General features: G+C 44.4%; 1 protein-coding gene across 7 annotated transcripts in view; it reads right to left on the bottom strand.

Moving 5' to 3' along the window:
* Nucleotides 1–1,445: 1,445 nt before the first annotated feature.
* The window catches only part of PIWIL1 (piwi like RNA-mediated gene silencing 1), a 420,330-nt gene continuing 396,383 nt past the window's right edge, over nt 1,446–25,392 (bottom strand). For all 7 annotated transcript variants that reach the window (XM_033957205.1, XM_033957206.1, XM_033957208.1 and 4 more), the window contains 2 exons: nt 12,552–12,699; nt 1,446–1,916 (listed from right to left, as the gene is read on the bottom strand). In XM_033957205.1, the coding sequence (XP_033813096.1) occupies nt 1,800–1,916; nt 12,552–12,699 (265 nt within the window). In that variant the 3' untranslated portion in view covers nt 1,446–1,799. The remainder of the gene's footprint in view (nt 1,917–12,551; nt 12,700–25,392) is intronic.

The following is a 25,392-nucleotide window of genomic DNA, read 5'->3' on the forward strand; positions in this document are numbered from 1 at the left end:
CCTTTGCAAGACATTTAATCTCCTCTCCCTTTTTTTTTTGCAAAATGACATAGTAGCTTAATGAGGTATCACAATATATATAGCTCCTTGTCTTACCTCAACATCCCAGCCTCAAACTAAAAGGACAAGATTAAATGAGCTGAAAAGCATTTTTCTCCATTCACTTTAGGAAAAATGTACTAACAGTAAAAATGTTTTACTGTATATACTTGAATATAAAAAGACCCAAATATAATCTAAGGTAACCATTTCCCCCCCCCAAAAAAGGTTGACAAATATAAACTGGGTGGTTTATATTCAATTGCCCTGTCTTGTACCCAGACCTCCTTTCCTTCCCTCCTTCCTAGCCAGCCCCCAAATGCCCACTATAGACCTGCCTGAAGCCCTAGTGGTTCAGCGGTGAGCTGGGATAGGAGAATTCCTTTCTGCATCCCTTACCTTTAAAGCCCTGGTGGTCTAATGGTGAAGTGGGGCAGGAACGATCTTCCTACGCTCCTACCCCATAAGAGCCTTGATCAGAAATGCCTGCATTGAGTTCCCATTGCAATCTCGCAAGATTTCAATGGGAATTTATGGCAGGTGTTTTTGATCATGGCTCTCACAAGGCAGGACTGTAGGAAGATCGCTCCTGCCCTGCTTTACTGTTAAGACTACCAGGGCTTTAAAGATAAGGTCTGCTGGGGTCAGGGAGATAGGATGGTTTAAAGTCAGCAAGCGCAGGACGTGGGAAGGATCTCTCCTGTCCTGGCTCACCGCTGAACCACCAAGGCTTCAGGGAGGCCCATGGGAGGCCTGTAACAGGTCCAGGCTGGGGCGGCACAGACCAGAGGACCCAAATATAAACTGAAACACCATTTGACCCTAAAATCACGGTTTATATTTGACTATATATGGTAAGTCTTTTCTTTTCCCAAAAGAGAAAGTAAAATAAAAAAGAAGGGGGGGATGGACAGGGACAGCAACAAGGGAAGTTTTCCATACCCCACCCTACAAGAATAAGTTTCATATAAGGAAAAATATGGATCATTTAGTTACAATGATTCAAAACCTTTACAAAATTGTATTAATCATAATATGGTGATTAGGTGCATCATGTAGAATTGATTTGCACCAACAAATTGAATTTGCTGTAACCCTCTTATCAACATAAGGGTCTAACTTAAGACTCAACCAAACTTAAAACCAAGCACAACATCAAATTTGTATTTATCCCCCATTTCTACGCAAAAAAATGTTTTGGTGGACACAGACTAAAAATTATGCTGTGAATAGTAGCAAAACAGATCTGGCCATCTGTGCACATGCCCTTCAGCTTTCCTGGATAGAAAGCAATTTTGATCAACAGACTATTAAAGAACTCCTTACGCCAACAACAGAACCCCATTCTCTTAAAATCTTAACCTACATGCTTTGTGCAGCAGAAACAAACACTTTCATGAACATCATTTTTAATGGTTTACACATTTATTTTCATTATTAACAACTTTTTGTAGTTTGTCACTTTGGTATCTTTAATCACTTACTCCTAGTTATAAACCTATGCCTCTATGGCAGGTGCAATATCTCCTAATCCCTACCTGTAATGATTTTCAGGAAATAAGTAGTCTAAAATGACCTTAAGTGACTGTAAAATTGCTGAAGCTTCAAGACTTACAATTCCTCATTTGTTTTTCTTACTAGCTACTCAGTTTGTAAGAGTAGACTTTACCAACAATAATTATCAGTCCTTCATCTTCAAAAAACAAAAAGAAAAGATGCATTAGCTTAACACTTCATCCTATCATACTGATCTTGCTAGCTCAAAGATAAAATAAACGGTCTGAAAGTGCCAGATTTGGTTCTTTATGAATGCTTTGGCCTACAAGGAAAGCCAACTTGTGAGCATACTGGCAAGGAGCAGGTACTCGAATGACACCCTGTAAAAAGAAGAAAACAAAACAAAGTTGCTTACCTATAACATTTTTAATATTATTTTTATTTAAAACTAGCTGATAACCCGGCGTTGCACGGATATTTATTTATCCCAAAATGTCCAACCCCCTACATGTCCCACCCCCCACGTTACCCCCCCCATATGTCCCATATGCCCCACCCCCATGTCCCAACCCCCTACCCTCCACATGTCCCAAAGGAATGTCCCTCTCTATGGGGCTGAACTTAGACTTAAACGGCATCGGGAGTGTCGGTATTCATCTCTGCGAGCCCGAAAACTATGGGTTGGACATTAATATCTGTCGCTTTTGATAATTTTAACATATCACCCCCTTCCCACCCCCACAGTATTTTACCCCGTCCCACCTGCACAATATTTTTCCCCAGATAGTAAGTCATATGTGTACCAAGTTTGGTTGAAATCTCTCCATGCGTTTCAGAGTTATGCTGAGTATTCATGTGTGAGCCCGAAAACACTATGGGGTAGATACTAAAATCTGTCATTTTCAATCACTTTTACATATCCCCCCCTTCCCACCCCCACAGTGTTTGTCCTCAGATAGTAAGTAATGTGTATGTCAAGTTTGGTTGAAATCTGTCCATGCATTGAAGAGTTATGCTGGAACATACATACATACATACACACACATATATTCAAATTATAATGTGAAATATTTGACAAAATGAATACAATACAACTAACGCAAAACTTGATTATAAACAACAATTTTAGTTTCACCTCCAGGAGCAAGAACATATAAATTCTTGGGTGAACCCACCCTTGAGCAAGCAACAAAAGTTGTGGGCCGCGAGACCCCCAGAACATATCACCCCAGGTAGTGAGGGATCTGCATACCAAGTTTCGTTCAAATCGGTCAAGCCGTTTGTGAATTACTGTGAGAATGGCAGCTTTTTACATTTTTTCCATTGACATGAATGGGTGAAATCTGATTTTCAGTTTGTAGCTCCGCCCACGTGTGCAAGTGGGCCACGAGACCCCCAGAACATATCACCCCAGGTAGTGAGGGATCTGCATACCAAGTTTCGTCCAAATTGGTCACAGTGAGAATGGCAGCTTTTTACATTTTTTCCATTGACATGAATGGGTGAAATCTGATTTTCTGTTTGTAGCTCCGCCCACGTGTGCAGGAGGGCCGCGAGACCCCCAGAACATATCACCCCAGGTAGTGAGGGATCTGCATACCAAGTTTCGTTCAAATCGGTCAACCCGTTTGTGAATTACTGTGAGAATGGCAGCTTTTTACATTTTTTCCATTGACATGAATGGGTGAAATCTGATGTTCTGTTTGTAGCTCCGCCCACGTGTGCAGGTGGGCCGCGAGACCCCCAGAACATATTACCCCAGGTAGTTGGAATTACTGTGAGAATGGCAGTTTTTTACATTTTTTCCATTGACATGAATGGGTGAAATCTGATTTTCTGTTTGTAGCTCCGCCCATGTGTGCAGGTGGGCCGTGAGACCCCCAGAACATATCACCCCAGGTAGTGAGGGATCAGCATACCAAGTTTAGTTCAAATCGGTCCCACAGCTTTTTACATTTTTACCACTGACTTGAATGGGTGAAATCTGAAGTTCTGTTTGTAGCTCCGCCCACATGTGCAGTTGGGCCGCGAGACCCCCAGAACATATCATCCCGGGTAGTGAGGGATCCGCATACCAAGTTTCGTTCAAATCGGGCAAGCCGGTTTTGCGGTGGCAGTTTTTACATTTTTTCCATTGACATGAATGGGTGAAATCTGATTTCTGTTTGTAGCTCCGCCCACGTGTGCAGGTTGGCCGCGATACCCCCAGAACATATCACCCCAGGTAGTGAGGGATCTGCATACCAAGTTTCGTTCAAATCGGGCAAGCCGTTTTTGCATTGGCAGCTGTTTTACATTTTTTCCATTGACATGAATGGGTGAAATCTGATTTTATGTTTGTAGCTCCGCCCACATGTGCAGGTGGGCCGTGAGACCCCCAGAACATATCACCCCAGGTAGTGAGGGATCCGCATACCAAGTTTCGTTCAAATCGGGCAAGCCGGTTATGCGGAGGCAGTTTTTACATTTTTTCCATTGACATGAATGGGTAAAATCTGATTTTCTGTTTGTAGCTCCGCCCAGGTGTGCAGGTTGGCCGCGATACCCCCAGAACATATCACCCCAGGTAGTGAGGGATCTGCATACCAAGTTTCGTTCAAATCGGGCAAGCCGTTTTTGCATTGGCAGCTGTTTTACATTTTTTCCATTGACATGAATGGGTGAAATCTGATTTTATGTTTGTAGCTCCGCCCAGGTGTGCAGGTTGGCCGCGATACCCCCAGAACATATCACCCCAGGTAGTGAGGGATCTGCATACCAAGTTTCGTTCAAATCGGGCAAGCCGTTTTTGCATTGGCAGCTGTTTTACATTTTTTCCATTGACATGAATGGGTGAAATCCGATTATCTGTTTGTAGCTCCGCCCACGTGTGCAGGTGGGCCGCGAGACCCCCAGAACATATCATCCCGGGTAGTGAGGGATCTGCATACCAAGTTTCGTTCAAATCGGTCAAGCCGTTTTTGCGTGATCGCGGCACATACATACATACATCCGATTTTATATATATAGATATCTATATATCACACAGACAGTTCTTATCATCATATAAAATAAACACATAGTCATTAATAGGCAAAACAAGAGATAAATTTGAGGAGGTGAAACTTTGGGACAGTATATAAGTATAGGAAGTGGGGGGAGGGACCCCGCTTGAGACCCGCCGGGTTTGACACCCCCGAGGTCTTTTATTTAGTCGTTTTTCTGTGTGGCTTTTATAGCTCTTTTATAGCTCTCATCTTTGAGGGAAGGATACTAATCTTTTGACTGAGTAATGCCATCTAATGAAGCCTGGGTTGAAGAAGTACCAAAACTTTCTAGCACATCAATGCTTGTGCAGGACTTCCCATTGGTAAACTTATGCAGAACCACCTCAGTTCTGTACAGTTTCAGTTACGAAGCGTCAATTACACTGGCAAACACTCATACTGGTGCCTCAAATGTCAGACTTGTTTCTGTGTATATTTGACCTGATAATTCCAAAAATGTAACCAGTTTTCTCCTATCAGCTCTAGTTTTTGAGATAGAGAACATGTGCCATATACCACTCTTCATTCTGCTCACCCGGTAGCTGCACTGACACTTTCCCTCGTCCTGAAGAAGATCCGAAACGCGTTGGTGGGGTGCAGTGTATCAGTGACATGAGCTATACTAACTAAGCTAAGTAGCTATGTTGATATAAGTACGGATTGCTAACTAAAATGAAAATTACGAAATACTATGAAAGTCAAGAAATTAGGAAAAATATGAAAGTAATGTGTAGGAAAATAATTTTTACTTAATTTATTTAAATATTGATATATTTATGAGAGGGCTCTGAGGTCCAGAATAGGTCTCAGACCCCCGTCTTCTTTGGGACTAGAAAATAACGGGAGTAGAACCCCGTGTCCCGTTGGTTCAAGGGAACCTCCTCAACAGCTTAAAGGCGAAGAAGAGCCTGAGCTTCCTGAAGAAGAAGGGGAAGTTGTGTACTGGAAGGAAACTCTCTTAGAGGGAGATCTGGAGGTAGTTGAAGAAATTGAAGTGAGTATCCCTCCCGAATTATGTTGAGAACCCAGAGATCGGAGGTAATCAGCTCCCACTGATGGTAAAAGTGGTGAAGCCAACCTCCTATGGGCAGGAGAGATGTCTGATGGATGGAGGTGGCTGGTATGCTGAGACTGAGATTGTCAAAAAGAATGGGCCTGCTTAGCCGCAGCAGGGGGCTGAAGTTTCTGTTGTCTCTGCTGCTGCTGCTGTTGTTGTCTAGACGGAAGCCTGGAGAAAGGTGGAGTCATTTTCTGAGGATAGCTTTAGGCCAAACAAGGGAAGCAAAGGAGCGCTCATGCTTAGAGAGACGCTTGGTAGCCGCTTCTATGGAATCAAAGAGCTCATTTCCCATGTGATAACGAGATTCCATCTTAGAGGGTATGGCTGGAATAGAGTAAGGGGTCTCCAAATTCCTGAGAAAAGCTTGTTTTAAAACAGGACTCATGGGAAGGCGTAGGGTTTCCTTGGGTGGATGAGTTAACTCCATCTCAGCCAAGTATTCAGGAGTGTACTTTGGTTCAGAGTGAAGATTCAACTGAAGAGCTTTACCCATATCAAAGACAAATCTCGCAAAAGAGGTGGACTTTGTAGAGGGTTCCTCAGGAGAAGAAGAATGAGACTTGGGAGCCGCCGAATAAGATGGAGAAGCTTCTCTGGAGTACTGAGAAAGCATGTCAGTATCCAGCACCAGAGTCATTGATGAAGCTCCACTGTATGTTAGAGGAGGAGTCAGAGAGTGTTTGCGCTTCAGAAGCCTCTATGGAGAAGTCCCCGGAGTCCGAGGGATGGATTGCCTCGACTGCTGTTTGGGAGAGGCAGGCAGAGAAGATTCCCTCGCAGATAGTCTCGAGGGAGGGGTTCTCGACCTGAACGTGCCTCAAGGTTTTTTTGTTGTTTTTTTTTACAAGACGCGGCGCATAGCGACTTCACGAAGAAACAATAAAATAAAGTAGAAAAAAAGCTGCAGTGTGAGAAGGCAACGACAGGAATTGTAGAGCTTGAGAAGACAGGGCTTCTCGGCTCCGCGGAAAACGTTGAGCTGAGGAGACGCACGCCCTGACTCGGGCGGGAAGACATTTGCGGTGCAGCACTCGCAAACTTTTTCAAAGTTCTTCAAGCAAGTCTGCTTGCGAGGATGTCTACTGCGGGGCTCGGTGGATGATATCACCCACATTTGAGAATGCTTAGTTTTTCACAATTGCAACATAAATTTGGATTAAATAAAACACAATATTTTAAATGGATGCAATTGAAGCTGGCCATTCAGGCAAGGTTCCCTGAATGGAAAGATCTTAATACTCAATATGGTCTACAGGTTCTATGTTTCCAGGCGGATTTTTTGGGTCACCAAGCCGCAAAATGGTATAAATTGTTATATGGATTTTTAAATAAAAAAAAGAAAACTGGACTTAGGGATATTTGGAGTATTGAGATTGGACAGACAATTTCTGCTACTCAATGGCCACGATTTTGGTCCTGAAGATTAAGGTCTACAAGGTCAGCATCTATGAGTCAAACATGGGTGTTTTTGTTACATAGAGTGTTATGGACCCCTACGCGCCTACAAAAGATAGATAGTACTAGATCCAATAGATGCTGGCATTGTAGAATAGAAGTTGGGACATTAGATCATTTAATTTTTTTTTGTCCCTGTGTAAATGCCTTTTGGAAATTAATTTGGCCCCAAATTAATAAGTTACTAGAAAATCATGTAGGACTCTCATATGATACCATACTATTTGGTACTGCAATGAGAACTCAGAGTCCGATTTCAGCTAATAATAACAAATTACTATTAATATTGACAGGGGTCGCCATGCAACAAATTACTCAAAATTGGAAGGATTATACCAAATTAAATTATACATTCTGGTGGAACTCTTTGTCATATATACAAAATGGAAAAAGTATTAGCGTTACAACAAGGGAATCTTCACAACTTTAAGAAAATTTGGGAACCATTGACTAATTATTCTAATGATCAGATTTCTTAGCATATTGGTAATAGGTATATAGGGATGGGGTGGGATTTGTATAATTTTTGGGAATAGGAATTGGGGAAAAAAGGGAGGGATATATCATTTATGACATGATGTATTGAATGTAGTTGCAAATGTCATGTAATAATTAATTATAATATGTATAATTCAGTTATTGTAAGAATGGAAAATTAATTAAAAAAAAAAAAAAAAAAAGAGAATATGCTGCCTGCTTGTCCTGGGATAAAGGTTTTACCTACAACGTGGACAGTTTTGGACCTGGTTTAAAGTCTTATTTTTTAGTAGCTTTCAGATAAGAACATAAGCAGTGCCTCCGCTGGGTCAGACCAGAGGTCCATCATGCCTAGCAGTCCGCTCACACGGCGGCCCATCAGGTCCAGGACCTGTGTAGTAATCCTCTATCCATACCCTTCTATCCCCTTTTCCTTTAGAAAATTGTCCAATCCCTTCTTGAACCCCAATACCGTACTCTGTCCTATCACACCCTCTGGAAGCGTTATTCCAGATGTCCACCACCCATTGGGTAAAGAAGAACTTCCTAGCATTGGTTCTGAATCTGTCCCCTTTCAATTTCTCCGAATGCCCTCTCGTTCTTGTAGTTTTCAAAAGTATGAAGAATCTGTCCCTCTCCACTTTTTCTATGCCCTTCATGATCTTGTAAGTCTCTATCATATCCCCTCTAAGTCTCCGTTTCTCCAGGGAAAAGAGACCCAGTTTCTCCAATCTTTCAGCGTATGAAAGGTTTTCCATACCTTTTATCAAACGTGTCGCTCTCTTCTGAACCCTCTCGAGTATCGCCATATCCTTCTTAAGGTACGGTGACCAATATTGGATGCAGTACTCCAGATGCGGATGCATCATCGCCCGATACAGCAGCGGGATAACTTCTTTCGTTCTGGTTGTAATACCCTTTTTGATTATACCTAGCATTCTATTCGCTTTCTTAGCGGCCGCTGCGCACTGTGCCGACAGCTTCATTGTCTCGTCCACCATTACCCCCAAGTCCCTTTCTTGGGTACTCTCACTCAGTAACAGTCCTCCCATCGTGTAGTTGTACCTTGTGTTTTTGTTTCCTACATGCAAGACTTTACATTTCTCTACATTGAACTTCATCTACCATCTCGTCGCCCACTCCCCTAGTCTGTTCAGGTCCCTTTGTAAGTCCAAGCAGTCCTCTTTAGACCCAGCCCCAACTTCACACTTCGTCCCTGTTTCTAGGTCATTTATAAATATATTGAATAGCAGCGGCCTGAGCACCGACCCCTGTGGGACACCACTCGTGACCTTCCTCCAGTCCGAATAGTAGCCCTTCACTCCTACCCTCTGCTTCCTACCCGCCAACCAATTTCTGATCCATCTGTGTAAGTCTCCTTCCACCCCATGGTTCTTCAGTTTCTGAAGTAGGCGTTCATGGGGTACCTTGTCAAAGGCTTTTTGGAAATCTAAGTATACGATGTCTATGGGGTCCCCTTTGTTCATCCGTTTATTAATTCCTTCGAAGAAGTGCAGTAAGTTCGTTAGGCAAGATCTTCCCATGCAGAAGCCATGTTGGCTTGTTGAAATAAGTTTATTCCTTTCTAGATGCTCTTCGATGCTATCTTTTATCAGTGCTTCCGCCATTTTCCCCAGGATCGAGGTCAGACTAACCGGTCTGTAGTTCCCCGGGTCACCTCTTGATCCCTTTTTAAAGATGGATGTAACACTGGCTGTCTTCCAATCCTCTGGGATCATTCCTGTTTTCAGGGATAGATTGCAAACTTGTTGTAGTAGTTCCGCTATTTCCTCTTTTAGTTCCTTCAAAACCCTAGGGTGGATTCCGTCTTGGCCCAGCGATTTGTCGGTTTTTAATTTTTCTATCTGCCTGTGTACATCTTCAAGGCTTACTTCCAACGATGTTAACTTTTCTGCTTGGTCTCCTTTGAAAATTTGTTCAGGTTCCGGTATGTTGGTTGTGTCCTCTTTTGTAAATACTGAAGAAAAGAACATGTTTAGTCTTTCCGCCACTTCTCTCTCCTCCTTCACCACTCCCTTTCTGTCTCCATCATCCAGCAGTCCCACCTCCTCCCTAGCTGGCTGCTTCCCTTCTGAAGAATGGTTTGAAGTTCCGTGCTTCCCTGGTTAGCCTCTTTTTGTATTCTCTTTTTGCTTTTCTAACCACAAGGTGACATGTTCCGTGCTTCCCTGGTTAGCCTCTTTTTGTATTCTCTTTTTGCTTTTCTAACCACAAAGTGACATGTTCCGTGCTTCCCTGGTTAGCCTCTTTTTGTATTCTCTTTTTGCTTTTCTAACCACAAGGTGTCATGTTCCGTGCTTCCCTGGTTAGCCTCTTTTTGTATTCTCTTTTTGCTTTTCTAACCACAAGGTGACATTCTTTTTGATACTTCCTTTGCTCTTTCCAGTTCTCCTCGGTTTTGCCCTTTTTCCATTTCCTGAATGAATTCTTCTTATCACGTATCGCTTTCTTCACTTCCTTAGTTATCCATGCCGGGTCTTTTGATCAACCCTTTTTTGCACTCTTTTCTGAATCTGGGGACAGATTTTGCGCCTCGTTCACAGTGTCCTTGAATAAAGACCAGGCTTGCTCTACAGTCTGCAATTTCTTTGAACTGTTCCTAAGTTTCTTCCTTACCATTAACCTCATCGCTTCGTAGTTTCCTTTCTTGAAGTTAAAAGTTGTCGCTGTGGTTCTCTTTCCCTTCGGTATTCCTAATTCAACTTTGAACTTGATCATATTGTGATCGATGTTTCCCAAAGGTCCCACCACTTCCACTTCCTTTGCAGGTTCTCTTAGCCCATTTAGAATTAGATCCAGTGTGGCAGTCCCTCTCGTTGGTTCTCTGACAAGCTGCTCCATGAAGCAGTCCTCTATAGCCTCTAGGAATCCGGTCTCTAGCACATTTTGAGTTCCCCAGGCTCCAGTCTATCCCGGGGTAGTTGAAGTAATAATAATCGTGTTACCGCTTTTGCATTCTCGTTTCATCTCGGCTTCCATTTCTTCATCGCTACCTTCAGTTTGCCCAGGTGGACGATAATACAGGCCCATCTTTATTTCGGTCCCTATCCTTCCCGGTATTTTAAGCCATAGCGATTCCAATTTGTTGGTCGTCGCTACTGTGTCCACTCTGGTCGAGTGTATGCTTTCTTTTATGTATAGGGCTATTCCTCCTCCTTTCTGACCTGCCTGTCTTTGCGATAGAGTTTGTACCCCGGCAGTGCTGTATCCCATTTGTTTTCTTCATTCCACCATGTTTCAGAGACTCCAATGATGTCTAGGTTCTCAGTTTTGGCCATGACTTCTAATTCCCCCATTTTGTTCCTTAGGCTCCTTGCATTAGTATATATGCAATTTAAGACCTGGTATTTTTTTGTCCTCATTTCCTTTCCGTGTGTTTCGATCTTTATTTCCTTCTCTTATGCAACAATCCTCTTATCCTCCTCTTCTGGATCAGTCCACTCCTGTGTTTTTCCCATTGTTTCTTCCCAGCATTTTCCCACTTAGTATCTTCACTGGATACCTTCTTCCGAATCGTCGACATTTGGTCGACTGTTGGCTTTTCCCTTTTTCCTAGTTTAAAGCCTGCTCTATTCCTCTCTTGTTTGCTAGAAGTCTAGTTCCCGCAGCGCTCAGGTGCAGTCCATCTCTCCTGAAGAGCTTGCTCTTACCCCAAAATGTTGTCCAGTTCCTCCTCACACCATCTCCTCATCCATGCGTTTATTGATTGTAGTTCCGTCTGTCTCTTCTCGTCTGCCCTCGGTACAGGTAGAATCTCTGAAAATGCTATTTTCTGAGTCCTCAGCTTCAACTTTCTTCCCAGAGTCTTGAACTGTTCTGATCAGCTTTAGCAAGGTCAGTTGACTGCAGACCTTTGACATTTCCATGTTTCTGCTTCCTAAAGGGATTACAGCAGGATTTCTGTAGAAATTCAAATTTGATCAAAATCAAAGCTTCATGGTAAGAACAAATACTAGATTCAATAAAAAAACTCAAAAGTCCAGAGCATTTTTTTTTTTTTTTAATTCTTGATCTTCTGAAGAGAAATCATTGATGGACTTTAGGCCATTTTGGCCAAAATAAAAGCCTAATGGTTTGTGGTATTCAAAACCACCATAAATCCCAGTACTACAAGGACCTAATTTGTTGTTAACCTTCATAAGATAGAATAAATGGTCACTAAAAGATAATAATAAAAGAAATGTGAAATGAATCAAAGAAAACTTATAAGAACACAATAAGAAAGCAGAAGTGACGTCTGTTAAACAATAGGAACCCCCACCCCCAGCTATTTTGCAGACATGTACAAATGGAAATAGGATGCTTAAGTCATAGTTTCATCGAGATAAATAACACATCAGGATGGACCAGGACCTGTTCATCAATGCAGCCATTGTACCATAAAGGGCACAATAGTGTCAAGGCCAGGGCATGTTCCCAAAATCTCTGCCTCAGCACAATGCTAACATGACATTTCAATATGACATCACAGTTTCTTTCAAAGACAAAACTTTTGCATGTCTAGGTTTGCAAACAGGGACTTTTAAAAATTCACTTTAGACACTGCTGTTAAAAAAATTTAAAGCACATTAATCAACTTAATTTACAAATTAATACATGCTAAACTGAATTTACATGCACAAAATTGTTTATAGATTGTTATTTGTACATCCATATGAAACACTGTTGGTAATCCAATATAAACTATGTTTATCATACTGGAACAGAACTTCAGAATTGTTTAATTGCAGTAGCAAAGCAAAATCTCAGTCAAAATATTTTTTGATCAATTTCTAAGACTACCTGTAATACCGTCTAGTAGCAAGTGGTTTAAATTCTAGATCAATTCAAGAGAGTCATGTAAAAAAAAAGTGCTATCTTTATATAAGTTCATAGAAAAATTACATACTTTTTTGTTATTACACAAAAATTAAATTTATACTTCCAGGATGATCAAAGCAGTATTCTACAAAAAAGAGACCGAAATTTATACTTACAGCCCAATTGTAATAAACATGACACAGCTTATAAGTTAAGCGTTGTATGTGATCTGGTTTGAGGCCACTACTGTCATAAACTACATTGTAATGTGTTGGAGAGACGCTTCCAACTTTCACTGCTTGACTGACAATGAAGAAATCATACCTGTTAAAAAAAACAAATATATATGTGTGTGTATAGATATCCACAGATCATTCTCTATATCTATCTATCTATCTAAATAGCAAACTTACTTACCTTTAGCAGGTGTTCTCTGAGGATAGCAGGCTGAATATTCTCATATATGGGTGATATCATTGAAACAGCCCAGTAGGGTGCTTAGCTAACTTCATATATAAACATTTAGCTGGGCATACATGGGTACTTTCCCGCCTGACGTGTGAGCAATGGTATGTCAGTCCTATAATATAGCTTACAGAATACAACTCGCAGGGAAACTGCGAATGTGAGAATATTCAGCCTATCATTGGAGAACGCCTGCTATATGCAACTTCACTTTCTCCAAGAACAAGGAGACCTCAATTTTCACACGTGAGAATCCCTAGCTACCAGATTCACCAAAACTAACAAGGTTAGGTCAAGAGACTCAAAATGCTGATGCTCGTTTAGAAATTAATATGACAACTAAAAACACATACCAATGTGAAGGTGCAACTTGAAAACGAATAAAAGATAGGCCAAGGGTGATGGAGTTGGATTTTAGACACCAAACAAATTCTGCAGGACTGTCTGTCCGAACTGACTTATGTTGGGAATTCTGCTCTAGGTAGTACTGAGATGTGAAAGTGTGGACATAAGACTACATTGCAGTTTTACAAATCTCAACTATAAGGAGGTTGATCTCAAGTGGGCCACAGATGTCGACACGGTTCTGAAACTTAGCCTTGACATCACCCCTAAGTGTCAGCCCAGCCTGGGCCTAAGCAAAGGAGATGCAATCTGCTAGCAAACTGGAGATTGCACATTTACCAATACACAGTAAATGACTGCAGAAAATGACCCTCATGATCCATCCAGTGTGCCCAACAAGGTGACTGGAGCCTCACCCACCACTTTGCGTAGGCCCAGGTCACATAGAAACACAGAAATAGATGGCAGATAAGGGCCAAGGCCCATCTAGTCTGCCCACCCCAATGACCCTCCCCTACCTTTCTCTGTAAATAGATCCCACGTGTCTATCCCATTTGGCCTTAAAATCAGGCATGCTGCTGGCCTCAATAACCTGAAGTGGAAGACTATCAACCACCCTTTCAGTGAAAAAGAATTTCTTGGTGTCCCCATGCAGTTTCCCGCCCCTGATTTTCCACGGATGCCCCCTTGTTGCCGCGGGACCTTTGAAAAAGAAGATATCTTCTTCCACCTCGATGCGGCCCGTGAGATACTTGAATGTCTCCATCATGTCACCCCTCTCTCTGTGTTCCTCGAGTGAGTACAGCTGCAACTTATCCAGCCGTTCCTCATACGGAAGATCCTTGAGTCCCGAGACCATCTGGGTGGCCATTCTCTGGACCGACTCCAGTCTCAGCACATCCTTACGGTAATGCGGCCTCCAGAATTGCACACAGTATTCCAGGTGGGGCCTCACCATGGATCTATACAATGGCATAATGACTTCAGGCTTACAGCTGACGAAACTCCTGCGTATGCAACCTATGATTTGCCTTGCCTTGGATGAAGCTTGCTCCACTTGATTGGCAGTCTTCATGTTCTCATTGACGATCACCCATAAGTCTCGTTCTGCTTCAGTTCTTGTTAGGATCTCGCCATTAAGGGTGTAAGTCTTGCATGGAATTTGGCTGCCCAGGTGTATGACTTTGCATTTTTTGGCACTGAAGCTGAGTTGCCAGGACCTAGACCAGCGCTCCAGTAGGAGTAGGTCATGTATCATGTTGTCGGACATTGAATTTATGTCTGTTGTGCTTTTGCCCACTGCATTACTTAGTTTGGCGTCATCGGTGAATAATGTTATTTTATCTCGCAGCCCTTCTGCCAAATCTCTTATAAAGATGTTGAATAGGATCGGGCCCAGGACCGAGCCCTGCGGTACTCCACTGATTACCTCCGTCATTTTGGAGGGGGTGCCGTTCACCACTACCCTCTGAGGCCTACCTCCAAGCCAGTTCCCAACCCATTTCATCAATGTGTCGCCCAATCCTATAGAACTCATCTTGCTCAGCAACCTGCGGTGTGGTATGCTATCGAATGCTTTACTGAAGTCCAGGTATACGATGTCCAGGGACTCCCCAACATCCAGCTTCCTCGTCACCCAATCAAAGAAGCTGATCAGGTTGGATTGGCAGGATCTCCCCTTAGTAAATCCATGTTGACGGGGATCCCGTATTTTTTCCTTGTTCAGGATCGTATCCAATTGGCGTTTGATTAGAGTTTCCATTAGTTTGCACACTATTGATGTGAGACTCACCAGTCTGTAGTTTGCTGTCTCCATCTTGGAGCCTTTCTTGTGGAGTGGAATGATGTTAGCCGTCTTCCAGTCCAACGGGACGTTACCCGTACTAAGGGAGAGATTGAAGAGCGCGGATAGCGGTTCTGCCAAGACATCACACAACTCCCTGAGCACCCTGGGGTGTAGGTTGTCAGGCCCCATTGCCTTGTTAAGCTTTGGCAGCTCGCAGTAGACACCGCTGGGTGTAAAAACTCGAAATTACTAAACGGGTCATCTGCATCAACCCTTGTCTGTAGCTGAGGGCCGAGTCCTGGCGCCTCACGGGTGAAGACTGAGCAGAAGTATTCATTTAACAGTTGGGCTTTTTCCGAGTCCGCTTCTACATAGTTTCCGTCTGGTTTCCTAAGACGTACTATCCCGCCTGAGTTCTTATTTCTGTCACTGATATACCTGAAGAAGGATTTATCTCCTTTCTAGATGTTCTTCGCTAGAGACTCCTTCATGCGGAATTTGGCCTCCCTAATTGCTGTTTTGATGGCTTTTGACTTGGCCAGATAGACTTCCCTAGAGTCCTGTTTCCCTGATTGTTTGTAAGAGATGAATGCTTTTTTCTTCTCCTTGATGAGGTCCAAAATCTCCGCAAAGAACCACTGTGGCTTATTGTTCCTTCGACGTTTACTTACTAATTTAACATAGTGGTTTGTTGCTTCTTGTATGGTGGCTTTCAAAGTCGACCACATTTCTTCCACGTTATCGGTTTCTGCTTGACTTTGTAGCGCTTGGTGAACGAAGTCTCCCATTTCTTTGAAGTTTGTGTCCTTGAATTTGAGGACCTTGGTCAGTGTGGTAGATTTAGTGAAACCTTTCCTGAGATTGAACCATACCATGTTGTGGTCACTGGAGGCCAATGTGTCGCCCACCGAGACTTCTGTGACACTTTCTCCATTGGTAAGTATCAGGTCCAGTATTGCCTGATCCCTTGTTGGTTCCAACACCAGTTGCCCGAGTTTTGCTCCCTTCATAGAGTTTAATAGCCTCCTGCTGCTGCCGGAAGCAGAGGAAAGCGTGTCCCAATCCACATCAGGCATGTTGAAGTCACCTAACAATACTGTGTCCCCACGCAAGGTGATATTCTCTATATCTCTGATTAATTCCATATCTAGGTCATCCTGTTGTCTTGGGGGTCTGTATATTACGCCAAGATACAGGCATTTGTCCTTCCCTCTGGCCAAATTTACCCAAAAGGATTCCCCAGTGTAGTGGACATCTGTGATTCTGGTGACCTTAATGTCATCTTTATATAATGCTACACCTCCTCCCATTTTGCCCTCCCTGTCCCGGCGAAGCAAGTTGTAACCCGGTATGACCATGTCCAACCCATGGGAGTCTGTGAGCCAGGTCTCAGATATCGCCACCACATCCAGGTCGGCATTCCTCATTTCTGTTTCTAATTCCAGGATCTTGTTTCCCAGACTGTGGGCGTTTACGTACTTAGCCCTCCATGTTGTATGTTTGTTACGTCTCAGTGGGGATGTTCCCGCTTGAGCTACTTGGACACCTTTAGCATTATTCGCATGTTTTGTACTTTCCCTAGACCCAGAGTTACAACGTGCACCTATCCCGGACTCCCCAGACCCAGAGTTATAACGTGTACCTATCCCGGACTCCCCAAATCCAGAACTACAGTGTGTTCCTATCCCAGACTCAGAAATGTGTGTACCCTGTGGGGGTATTCCCGCTTGGGCTACTTGAACTCCTTTAGTACAATTTGCAATGTGTGTTCTCTCGCTGGACCCAGAATTACAATGTGTACTCCCTCTAGACCCAGAATTACAATGTGACCCAGAATTATAATGTGAGCCAACCCCAGACTCGAAAGTGTGTATACTCTCCCCTGACCCAGATCAGTGTTTACTTACCTTAGTCTCAAAAAAGTATTGGCAGCTTAGCTCTCCAGGTAGGTTGTTTGTGCCCGTACCCTCCCCCAACTTATCTAGTTTAAAGCCCTGTTTAGTAGGCGGGCTAGACGGTGTCCAAGGAAGTTCTTCCCTCTTCTGGTCAGGTGTAACCCGCCTGGTCCCTGTAGTCCTTGCAATGCCTCTCCATGGTGCAAGAACCCAAAGTTCATCTCCTTGCACCATCCCTGCAGCCAGTCATTTGCCCTCTGGATGCGATCCTCCCTTGCCCCTTACTGGGAGGATCGAGGAGAAAACCACCTGCGCATCCATCCATCTCAGCTTCTCACCCAGGGCTCTGAAGTCTTCAGGTATGCTCTCCGGGGTGCCCCTGGCGGTGTCGTTGGTTCCGACGTGGATGAGAATCATGGGGAAGTGGTCACGGGGCTTGATGAGTCTGTCCAGATAAGCGGTTACATCCCGGATCCTGGCCCCTGGCAAACAGCAGACCTCTCTTGATTGCAGGTCTGATCTACAAATTGGACCCTCGGTGCCCCTCAGCAGCGAATCCCCGATGACCACCCATGTTTAAATGCTAGTTGTGAAGTCATTACCATAATAGCCAAACATGATGGTGATGATATGTGGTGAATTGCTGACAGTACAAAACATACCAGTCAAGATGTGACCCCCCTTCACTACTTGCAGTATGTTTATTGAGAGCTTCTAAACCGCTACTAATGTCTGGGGAGTCAATTCAGAGCAGTTTACATGAACTTTTATAAAGGTGTTATGCTATATAAGCTTCTGTAGAGATGTTACCATACAGAGTTACCAAAAGAGTTTCTATGAGGTGTTACAATACTTGGGCTCTATACTGAATACACGGTGCTCTGTGGTGGTGTTACAATACAGAGTTATTAATACCTGCATGATTATGCCATCATCAATCATCCTACTTATGTTACTGGCACATTGATCATCCTACTTATATGCATACATTTATACCAAATCAATCATTCTACATACATACACATATAATACTAGGTTTACTATTGCAGCTAAATACACTGAGTTTAGAGGGCAAGATGTCAATCTCTCATGTTAGGATTGGTGCAGTGATGCTGTCTGTGGAAGGTGCCAAGTAGAGAATGACATGGTGGCGGTTTACCCGCGGCTACTGCGTTTAGCCGCGGGTAACCCGCCAAAAACGGGGAATGAAAATTAGCAGCCTCTGCGGGGACAGGGACAAGGCCATCACCGTTCCGTGGAGCGGTGAATGGTCTAGTCACCGCAGTGAGGCATAAAGGATCGTGCGGTCCCCGCAGTCCCCACCCGCACGCCGGCTCGATCGTTTAACCATCTTCCTCTCTCCACCTCACCTTAGTTTGCCGGCTTTCTTTTTCGGCGACCGGAACGCTTTCAAAAGAGCCGTGCACGCGCAGCTGCTCAGTATTCAATCTTCCGCTCTGACCCAACCGGAAACAGGAAGTCGCAGCAGAGCAGATTGAACTTTGCGCAGCCGCGCATGCGCGGCTCTTTGAAAGCGTGCCGGTCGCCGAAAAAGAAAACCGGCAAACTAAGGAGAGCTGGAGAGCAGTAGCGTACCAAGAGGGGGGGGGGCGGGAGGGGCAAAAAAGGTAATGGCGCCAGGCCTTTGAGCACCGAGGCAGACCGCTTCTCCCCCCTCCCAGTCGAACCCCCACTGACCCTCCTATCTCTCCCCCCCCAAGTGAACCTTTCCGACCCTCCCAGCGAAAGCAGCAAACCTCCCTCCAGTAGCGTCGGCTTTCTCCTCCCTCTGCCGCATCACTGATGACGTCATCAGTGACGCGGCAGAGGGAGGAGAAAGCCGCGAAGGAGGTTTGCTGATCTCGCTGGGAGGGTCGGAAAGGTTCACGGGGGGGAGATAGGAGGGTCAGCGGGGGTTCGGCTGGGAGGGGGAAGAAGCGGTCTGCCTCGGTGCTCCATTACCTTCTTCGGGCAGCAGAAGCGTTTACAATTCGCTGCTGTTGCCGGCTTCAGGCCTTGTTCTCTGCCGGGTCCTGCCTACTTCCTGTTTTCATGAAGACAGGACCCGACAGAGAGGAAGGCCTGAAGCCGGCAACAGCAGTGAATTGTGAATGCTGCTGCTGCCCGATGAAGTTCAGGACATCAGGACATCGGGGAAGGAGCAGGGAGAAATCGGCTGCTGGCTTGGGGGTGAGGGTAGGGAAAGAATCGTGGAAGTGGAGAAATTGGCACGATGGCTTTGTGGGGGCTAGGGGGAGAGAGAAAGAAATGAAAAAATAAAGAGGGGGGGCCACGGGGAGAGAGAAAGAAAGGAGGAAATAAAGAGGGGTCAGGGGGAGAGAGAAAGAAAGGCAGAAATAAAGAGGGGAGCCAGGGGAAGAGAGAAAGAAAAAGGGGGGGGGGGACAGGAGAAGAAAGAAGAAGAACCAGAAGAAGGACCAGAGACTCATGAAATCACCAGACAAAAAGGTAGGAAAAATGATTTTATTTTCAACTTAGTGATCAAAATGTGTCCGTTTTGAGAATTTATATCTGCTGTCTATATTTTGCACTATGGCCCCCTTTTACTAAAATGCAATAGCATTTTTTTAGCACAGGGAGCCTATGAGCGTCGAGAGCAGCGTGGGGCATTCAGCGCAGCTCCCTGCGCTAAAAACCGCTATCGCAGTTTAGTAAAAAGGGAGGGGGAATATTTGTCTATTTTTGTATAGTTGTTACTGAGGTGACATTGCATAAAGTCATCTGCCTTGACCTCTTTGAAAACCCGTGGAATATAAATGATAATTAACATTTTCTCTACGTACAGCGTGCTTTTAAAATTTTATTGTTGGTAGATCATTTTGACTTGGCCACAAAGGTAAGGGGGAGGGAGGGAGGGGAGCTGCTGAAAGACATCTAGTAATCCTTGCAGGCTTGACTGTGCAGGGAATTATTTTTGTAAAATCATGTTTTGTTATGTGACTGGCATTATCTAGACTTTAATTTCTATGAATGAATAGAATGAAAATGATATAAAATTACTTGCTTGCGGGGACCGCGTGTTCCGGCTCACACAAGGAAGGAGGGGGTGAAAGGGAAAAAGTTTCTCTTCCTTGGAAATAGATTCTGAAGTGACCTCATCAAAGAAGACCAGCACCAAATGTACAAGAAATCCCTTAAACAATGTCAAAAGAGCCCAAAATAAAAAACTGCTACTGCCTTGAGACTCCATTATTGAAGGAATCAACTTGAAATCATAGAAGAGACAGGAAAAAGTTAAATGCCTCATGGAATCCTCAGGTACAAAACACAAACCAAATTGTGAATGAAATCAGAGCAGACAGTAAGAATTATAAAATTGATGTCATTATCCATCTGGAAAAAAAGGCATACTAGAAATAATGCCTCAGCAATACAATTTTCAGAAGTTCTATTTGCTCATGGTAAGGGAGAAGAGAGACTGCTAGTGATGGTGGGGGGGGACTGATAGAAGATATGAAAGAAGGGTGGTAGAAAGGAACAGATGGTAAAGGAGGGAGGGAAGGGTGGTGGTGGAAAGGAATAGAACTGACATTGAAAGAGGGTAGAGAGGAACAGACCCTGAAAGGAAATGTGGAAGGCAGAGTGGGGAGAAGACGCTGGAAGGGAAGAAGACAGATGCCAGACTATGGGGGAGCGGAGGGAAGAAGATGGGTGCTAGACGGGGACGGTGACGGGGCGGTGAATGGGATGGCAGTGGCGGTGACGGGGCGGTGAAGGGAACGGCGGTGACGGGGCGGTGCAGAGGATGGTGGGCCGGGGACGGTGACAGATTTTTTCCCTGTGTCATTCGCTAGTGCCAAGCTTTGGAATACGTTGCCTGGAATTTTGCGATATTGTGCTGGGAGGATGAATTTTAAGTAAATGCTAAAAACTCAATTGTTTGTTAGCGCATTCTTGTGTTAGTTCTTTTTTATTTTTTTATGAGAGCTGTTTGCAATTGTGTCTGTATGTGGTGTTTAACCTATTATGATTGGTATATAAATTTTTAAATAAATAAATATTTAACAACAGGGCTAGTGGTCACAAAAAGCATAGTTACTTACCGTAACAGTTGCTATCCAGGGACAGAGGCAGATATTCTCACATATGGGTGACATCATCCACGGAGCCCGGATGCAGACAGCCTCACAAGCAGACTTGCTTGTAGAACATAAGAACAGTTTCGAGTCTGCCGTATCGCGCATGCGCGAGTGCCTTCCCACCAGCACAGAGCGAGTCTCCTCAGTTCAGACAGCTAGCAGAGATCCCAACCAGGGGAGGTGGGTGGGTTGTGAGAATATTTGCCTGCCGTCCCTGTATAATAACTGTTACGGTAAATAACTGTGCTTTATCCCAGGACAAGCAGGCAGCCTTTTCTCCAAGCTAACCATAATGGGATGGTGGGAGTGTTGGCAACTTAGGAGAATAGATTTTGTAACACTCTCTGGCCAAAATGGCCATCCCATCTGGAGAAAACATCCAGACAATAATGAGAAGTGAATGTATGAACTGAGGACCAAGTGGCAGCTTTGCAAATTTCCTCAATAGGAGTGGATCTGAGGAAAGCTATTGAAGCCGCCATTGCTGACTTTGTGGGCTATGACTTGATTCTAGATGCAGTCCAGCCTGGGAATAACAAAGAGATACAAGCAGCCATCCAGTTGGAGATGGTATGTTTAGAAATTGGATTTCCCAACTTGTTCGGATCGAAGGACACAAAAAGTTGAGGGGCAGATCTGTGTGGTTTGGTGCGTTCTAAATAGAAGGCCAAAGTACGTTTACAGTCCACAGTATGAAGAGCTGATTCTCCAGGATGAGAATGAGGCCTTGGACAAAACACTGGATTACAATAGATTGGGTGAGATGAAATTCTGAAACCACTTTAGGCAAGAATTTAGGATGAGTACGAAGGACCACCTTGTCATGATGGAAAACAGTGAAAGGTGGATCAGCAACTAAAGCTTGCAGCTCACTGACTCTTCGAGAAGATGTGAGGGAAATGAGAAACACCACTTTCCAAGTGAGATATTTCAGATGAGCCTCAGACATTGGTTCAAATGGAGGCTTCATCAATTAAGCAAGAATAACATTGAGATCCCAAACCACTGGAGGCGGTTTGAGAGGAGGTTTGACACTGAAAAGTCCTTTCATAAATTTGGAAACCACCGGATAAGCAGAGAGAGGTTTCCCTTCAATAGGTTGGTGGAAAGCAGCAATCGCACCGAGATGGACTTGGATTGATGTAGACTTGAGGCCAGAGGTAGATAAGTGCAGAAAATAATCCAGAACACCATGCACCATGTAGAAAATCTAGTCCATTTTTGGTGGTAGCATTGTGGAGTGGCAGGCTTTCTAGAAGGCTCTAAAATGTCTTGTACAGGCTGAGAAAACTGAAGAGGAGTTATGTTGAGAGGTACCAAGCTATCAGGTGTAGAGACTGCAGGTTGGGATGAAGAAGAGATCCTTGACTCTGTGTAAGCAGAGACGGAAAAACTAGTAGAAGGTATGGCTCCCTGCTGCTAAGTTGAAGTAGAAGGGATTAACAAGGTTGTCTCGGCCACCAAGGAGCTATCAGAATCATGGTGGCATGATCGTTCTTCAACTTGAATAGAGTCTTGAGAATGAGAGGGAATGCATACAGGAAGAAATTCATCCATTCCAATAGAAAGGCATCTGCCTCGAGGCGATGAAGAAAATATATCTTGGAACAGAATTGAGGTAGTTTGTGGTTGTGGGGATATGCAAAGAGATCTATCTGAGGAGTTCCCCACTGAGAAAAAATGTGATGAAGATGTGAGGAATTGAGTGTCCATTCGTGAGGTTGTAGAAGGCGACTCAATTTGTCCGTCAAAGTTTTTCGCCCCTTGGATGTAGACGGCTTTCAGGAAGGTGTTGTGGAGGATTGCCCAGTCCCAAACCTTTAGAGCTTCTTGACAAAGGGAGAGAGATCCCGTTCCTCCCTGCTTGTTGACATAGTAAATGGCAACTTGGTTGTCCGTCCAAATGAGGACTACATGGTCGTGAAGATGATGTTGAAAAGCTTTGAGAGCATTGAAGATCGCTCTGAGTTCTAACAGATTGATGTGACACTGACGATCCATGCTGGACCAGTGGCCTTGAGTACGGAGACCGTCGAGGTGAGCCCCCCAAGCGTAGGTCGAGGAATCTGTCGTGAAGACCTTCTGATGAGGTGGCGTCTGAAACAGTAAACCTCTGGAGAGATTGGAAGAGAGCATCCACCAGTGGAGAGACTGTCTCAATGAAGGAGTGACTGTAATGTGTCAAGAGAGTGGTTTGCAAGCCTGTGTCCACTGAGATGCCAGGGTCCACTGAGGAATTCTGTGGTGACGTCTGGCAAAAGGAGTCACGTGAACTGTGGAGGCCATGTGACCTAGTAGTACTATCATGTGTCTCGCTGAGAGTGAAGAGCAGGAAAACACTTTGTGACAGAGCTGAAGAAGAGCATCCAGATGTTATTGAGGGAGGAATGCTCTGAGTATCCACAAAAGCTAAGATGAACTATAGATTCTGAGAGGGCTGAAGTTGGGATTTGGGAAAGTTGATTTCAAATCCCAAGCTTTGTAGGAACCACATAGTCCGTTGGGTCGCTACAATAACCCCCTGAGATGTTGAATCTTTGATGAGCCTGTCATCTAAGAACATAAGAATATAAGAAATGCCTTCACCGGATCAGACCGTAGGTCCATCCTGTCCGGCAACCCGCACACGCGGAGGCCAAGCTAGGTGTTCCCTAATGGACACCTTGTTCACCCGTATCCCTCAATGTGATTTGCAAGAAGGTGTGCATCCAACTTGCCCTTGAATCCCAGAATGGTGGTCTCTGCTACAACCTCCTCCTCCGGGAGAGCATTCCAAGTGTCCACCACTCGCTGTGTGAAGCAGAACTTCCGGACATTAGTCCTGAGTCTGCCGCCCCTCAGTTTTAGTCCACGACCTCTTGTTCGAGTCACTTTTGACAATGTGAATAACGAAGTTTCTTACTCTATTTTGTTGAAACCTTTTAGTATTTTAAAAGTCTCTATCATATCCCCTCGCAGCCTTCTCTTCTGGAGGGTGAACAATCCCAGTTTTTCGAGCTCGAATTCTCCATACCTTTTATTAGTTTTGTGGCTCGTCTCTGCACCCTCTCCAGCAGGGTTATATCCTTCTTTAGGTAGGGAGACCAGTGTTGGACACAGTATTCCAAGTGTGGTCTGACCATTGCTCTATAAAGCGGCATTATGACGTCCGCCGCATTATGACTCGTGATGCCCTTCTTTATCATGCCCAACATCCTGTTTGCTTTCTTTGCCGCCGCTGCGCATTGAGCCGACGGCTTCAGGGTCCTGTCTATCAGTACCCCCAGGTCCCTTTCTTGTTCGCTCTTGCCCAATGTTACACCTAACATTTTATATTCTTGTTCTTTGTTTTGCCTGCCCAGGTGCATCACTTTGCATTTTTCTATATTAAATTTCATCTGCCACTTTTCTGCCCATTTCCCCAGTTGGTTCAAATCTAGGTAGGGAAACACCTGAAGATCATGGTTCCCTAGAGCTACCACCACTAGGCACTTGGTGAACACTCTGGGAGATGATGCCAGACCAAAAGGTAGTACTCTACTCTATACTGATAATGCAGATTCCCCACCCAAAATCTGAGGTACTGACAGGAGGCCGGATGAATGGGAATGTGAGTGTAAGCCTCCTTGAGATCCAGAGAACATAACCAATCATTCTAATCTAGAAGGGGGTAAAGGGACGCCAGGGACAGCATGCAAAATTTTTCTTTGACTAAAAATTTGTTAAGAGCACTGAGATCCAGAATGGGTCGCAGATTGCCCGTCTTCTTTGGAACTAGGAAGTAACGGGACTAAAACCACCTGCTCTGATGTTCTAAAGGAACTTCCTCGATGGCACGGAGATGAAGCAGAGCTTGAGCTTCCTGAAGAAGGACGGTCTGGGATGGATTGGAAGGACACTCTCTTGGAGGAAGCTCTGGTGGAAGCTGAGTGAAATGAACAGGTATCCTTCTCTGATGATTGACAACACCCAGAGGTCAGATGTAATGGTCTCCCATTGAAGGTAAAAATGATGGAGACGACCTTCTATGGGGGGAAGGGAGAACAGAGGCAGAACGATGGAGGTCATGCTCTGTTTGAGACTGCAAAAAGGCTGCGCAGCCTTAGGCATAGCAGAAGGCTGAGGATTCTGTTGCTTCTGCTGCTGTTTCTTGGGAGGTGCTCGAGTGTAAGGAGCCGCCCTTGGAGGATAACGCCTCTGGAAGGATGGAAGAGGTCGAGAAGGTTTTGCAGGAGCTGGTTTTGGTCTGACAATTGAAGCAAAAGATTTTTCATGCTCAGACAACTTCTTGGTGGCAGCCTCTATGGATTCAAAGAGATCATTGCCCTCACAAGGAATATTAGCCAGACGATCATGAAGATTGGGGTCCATATCAATGGTGCGAAGCCAGGACAGGCAGCGCATCGCTACTGAGAAAGCAGTGACCCTGGAAGAAAGTTCAAAGGAA

Source organism: Geotrypetes seraphini, chromosome 8, assembly GCF_902459505.1.
Source record: "Geotrypetes seraphini chromosome 8, aGeoSer1.1, whole genome shotgun sequence".
Taxonomy (NCBI): Eukaryota; Metazoa; Chordata; class Amphibia; order Gymnophiona; family Dermophiidae; genus Geotrypetes; species Geotrypetes seraphini.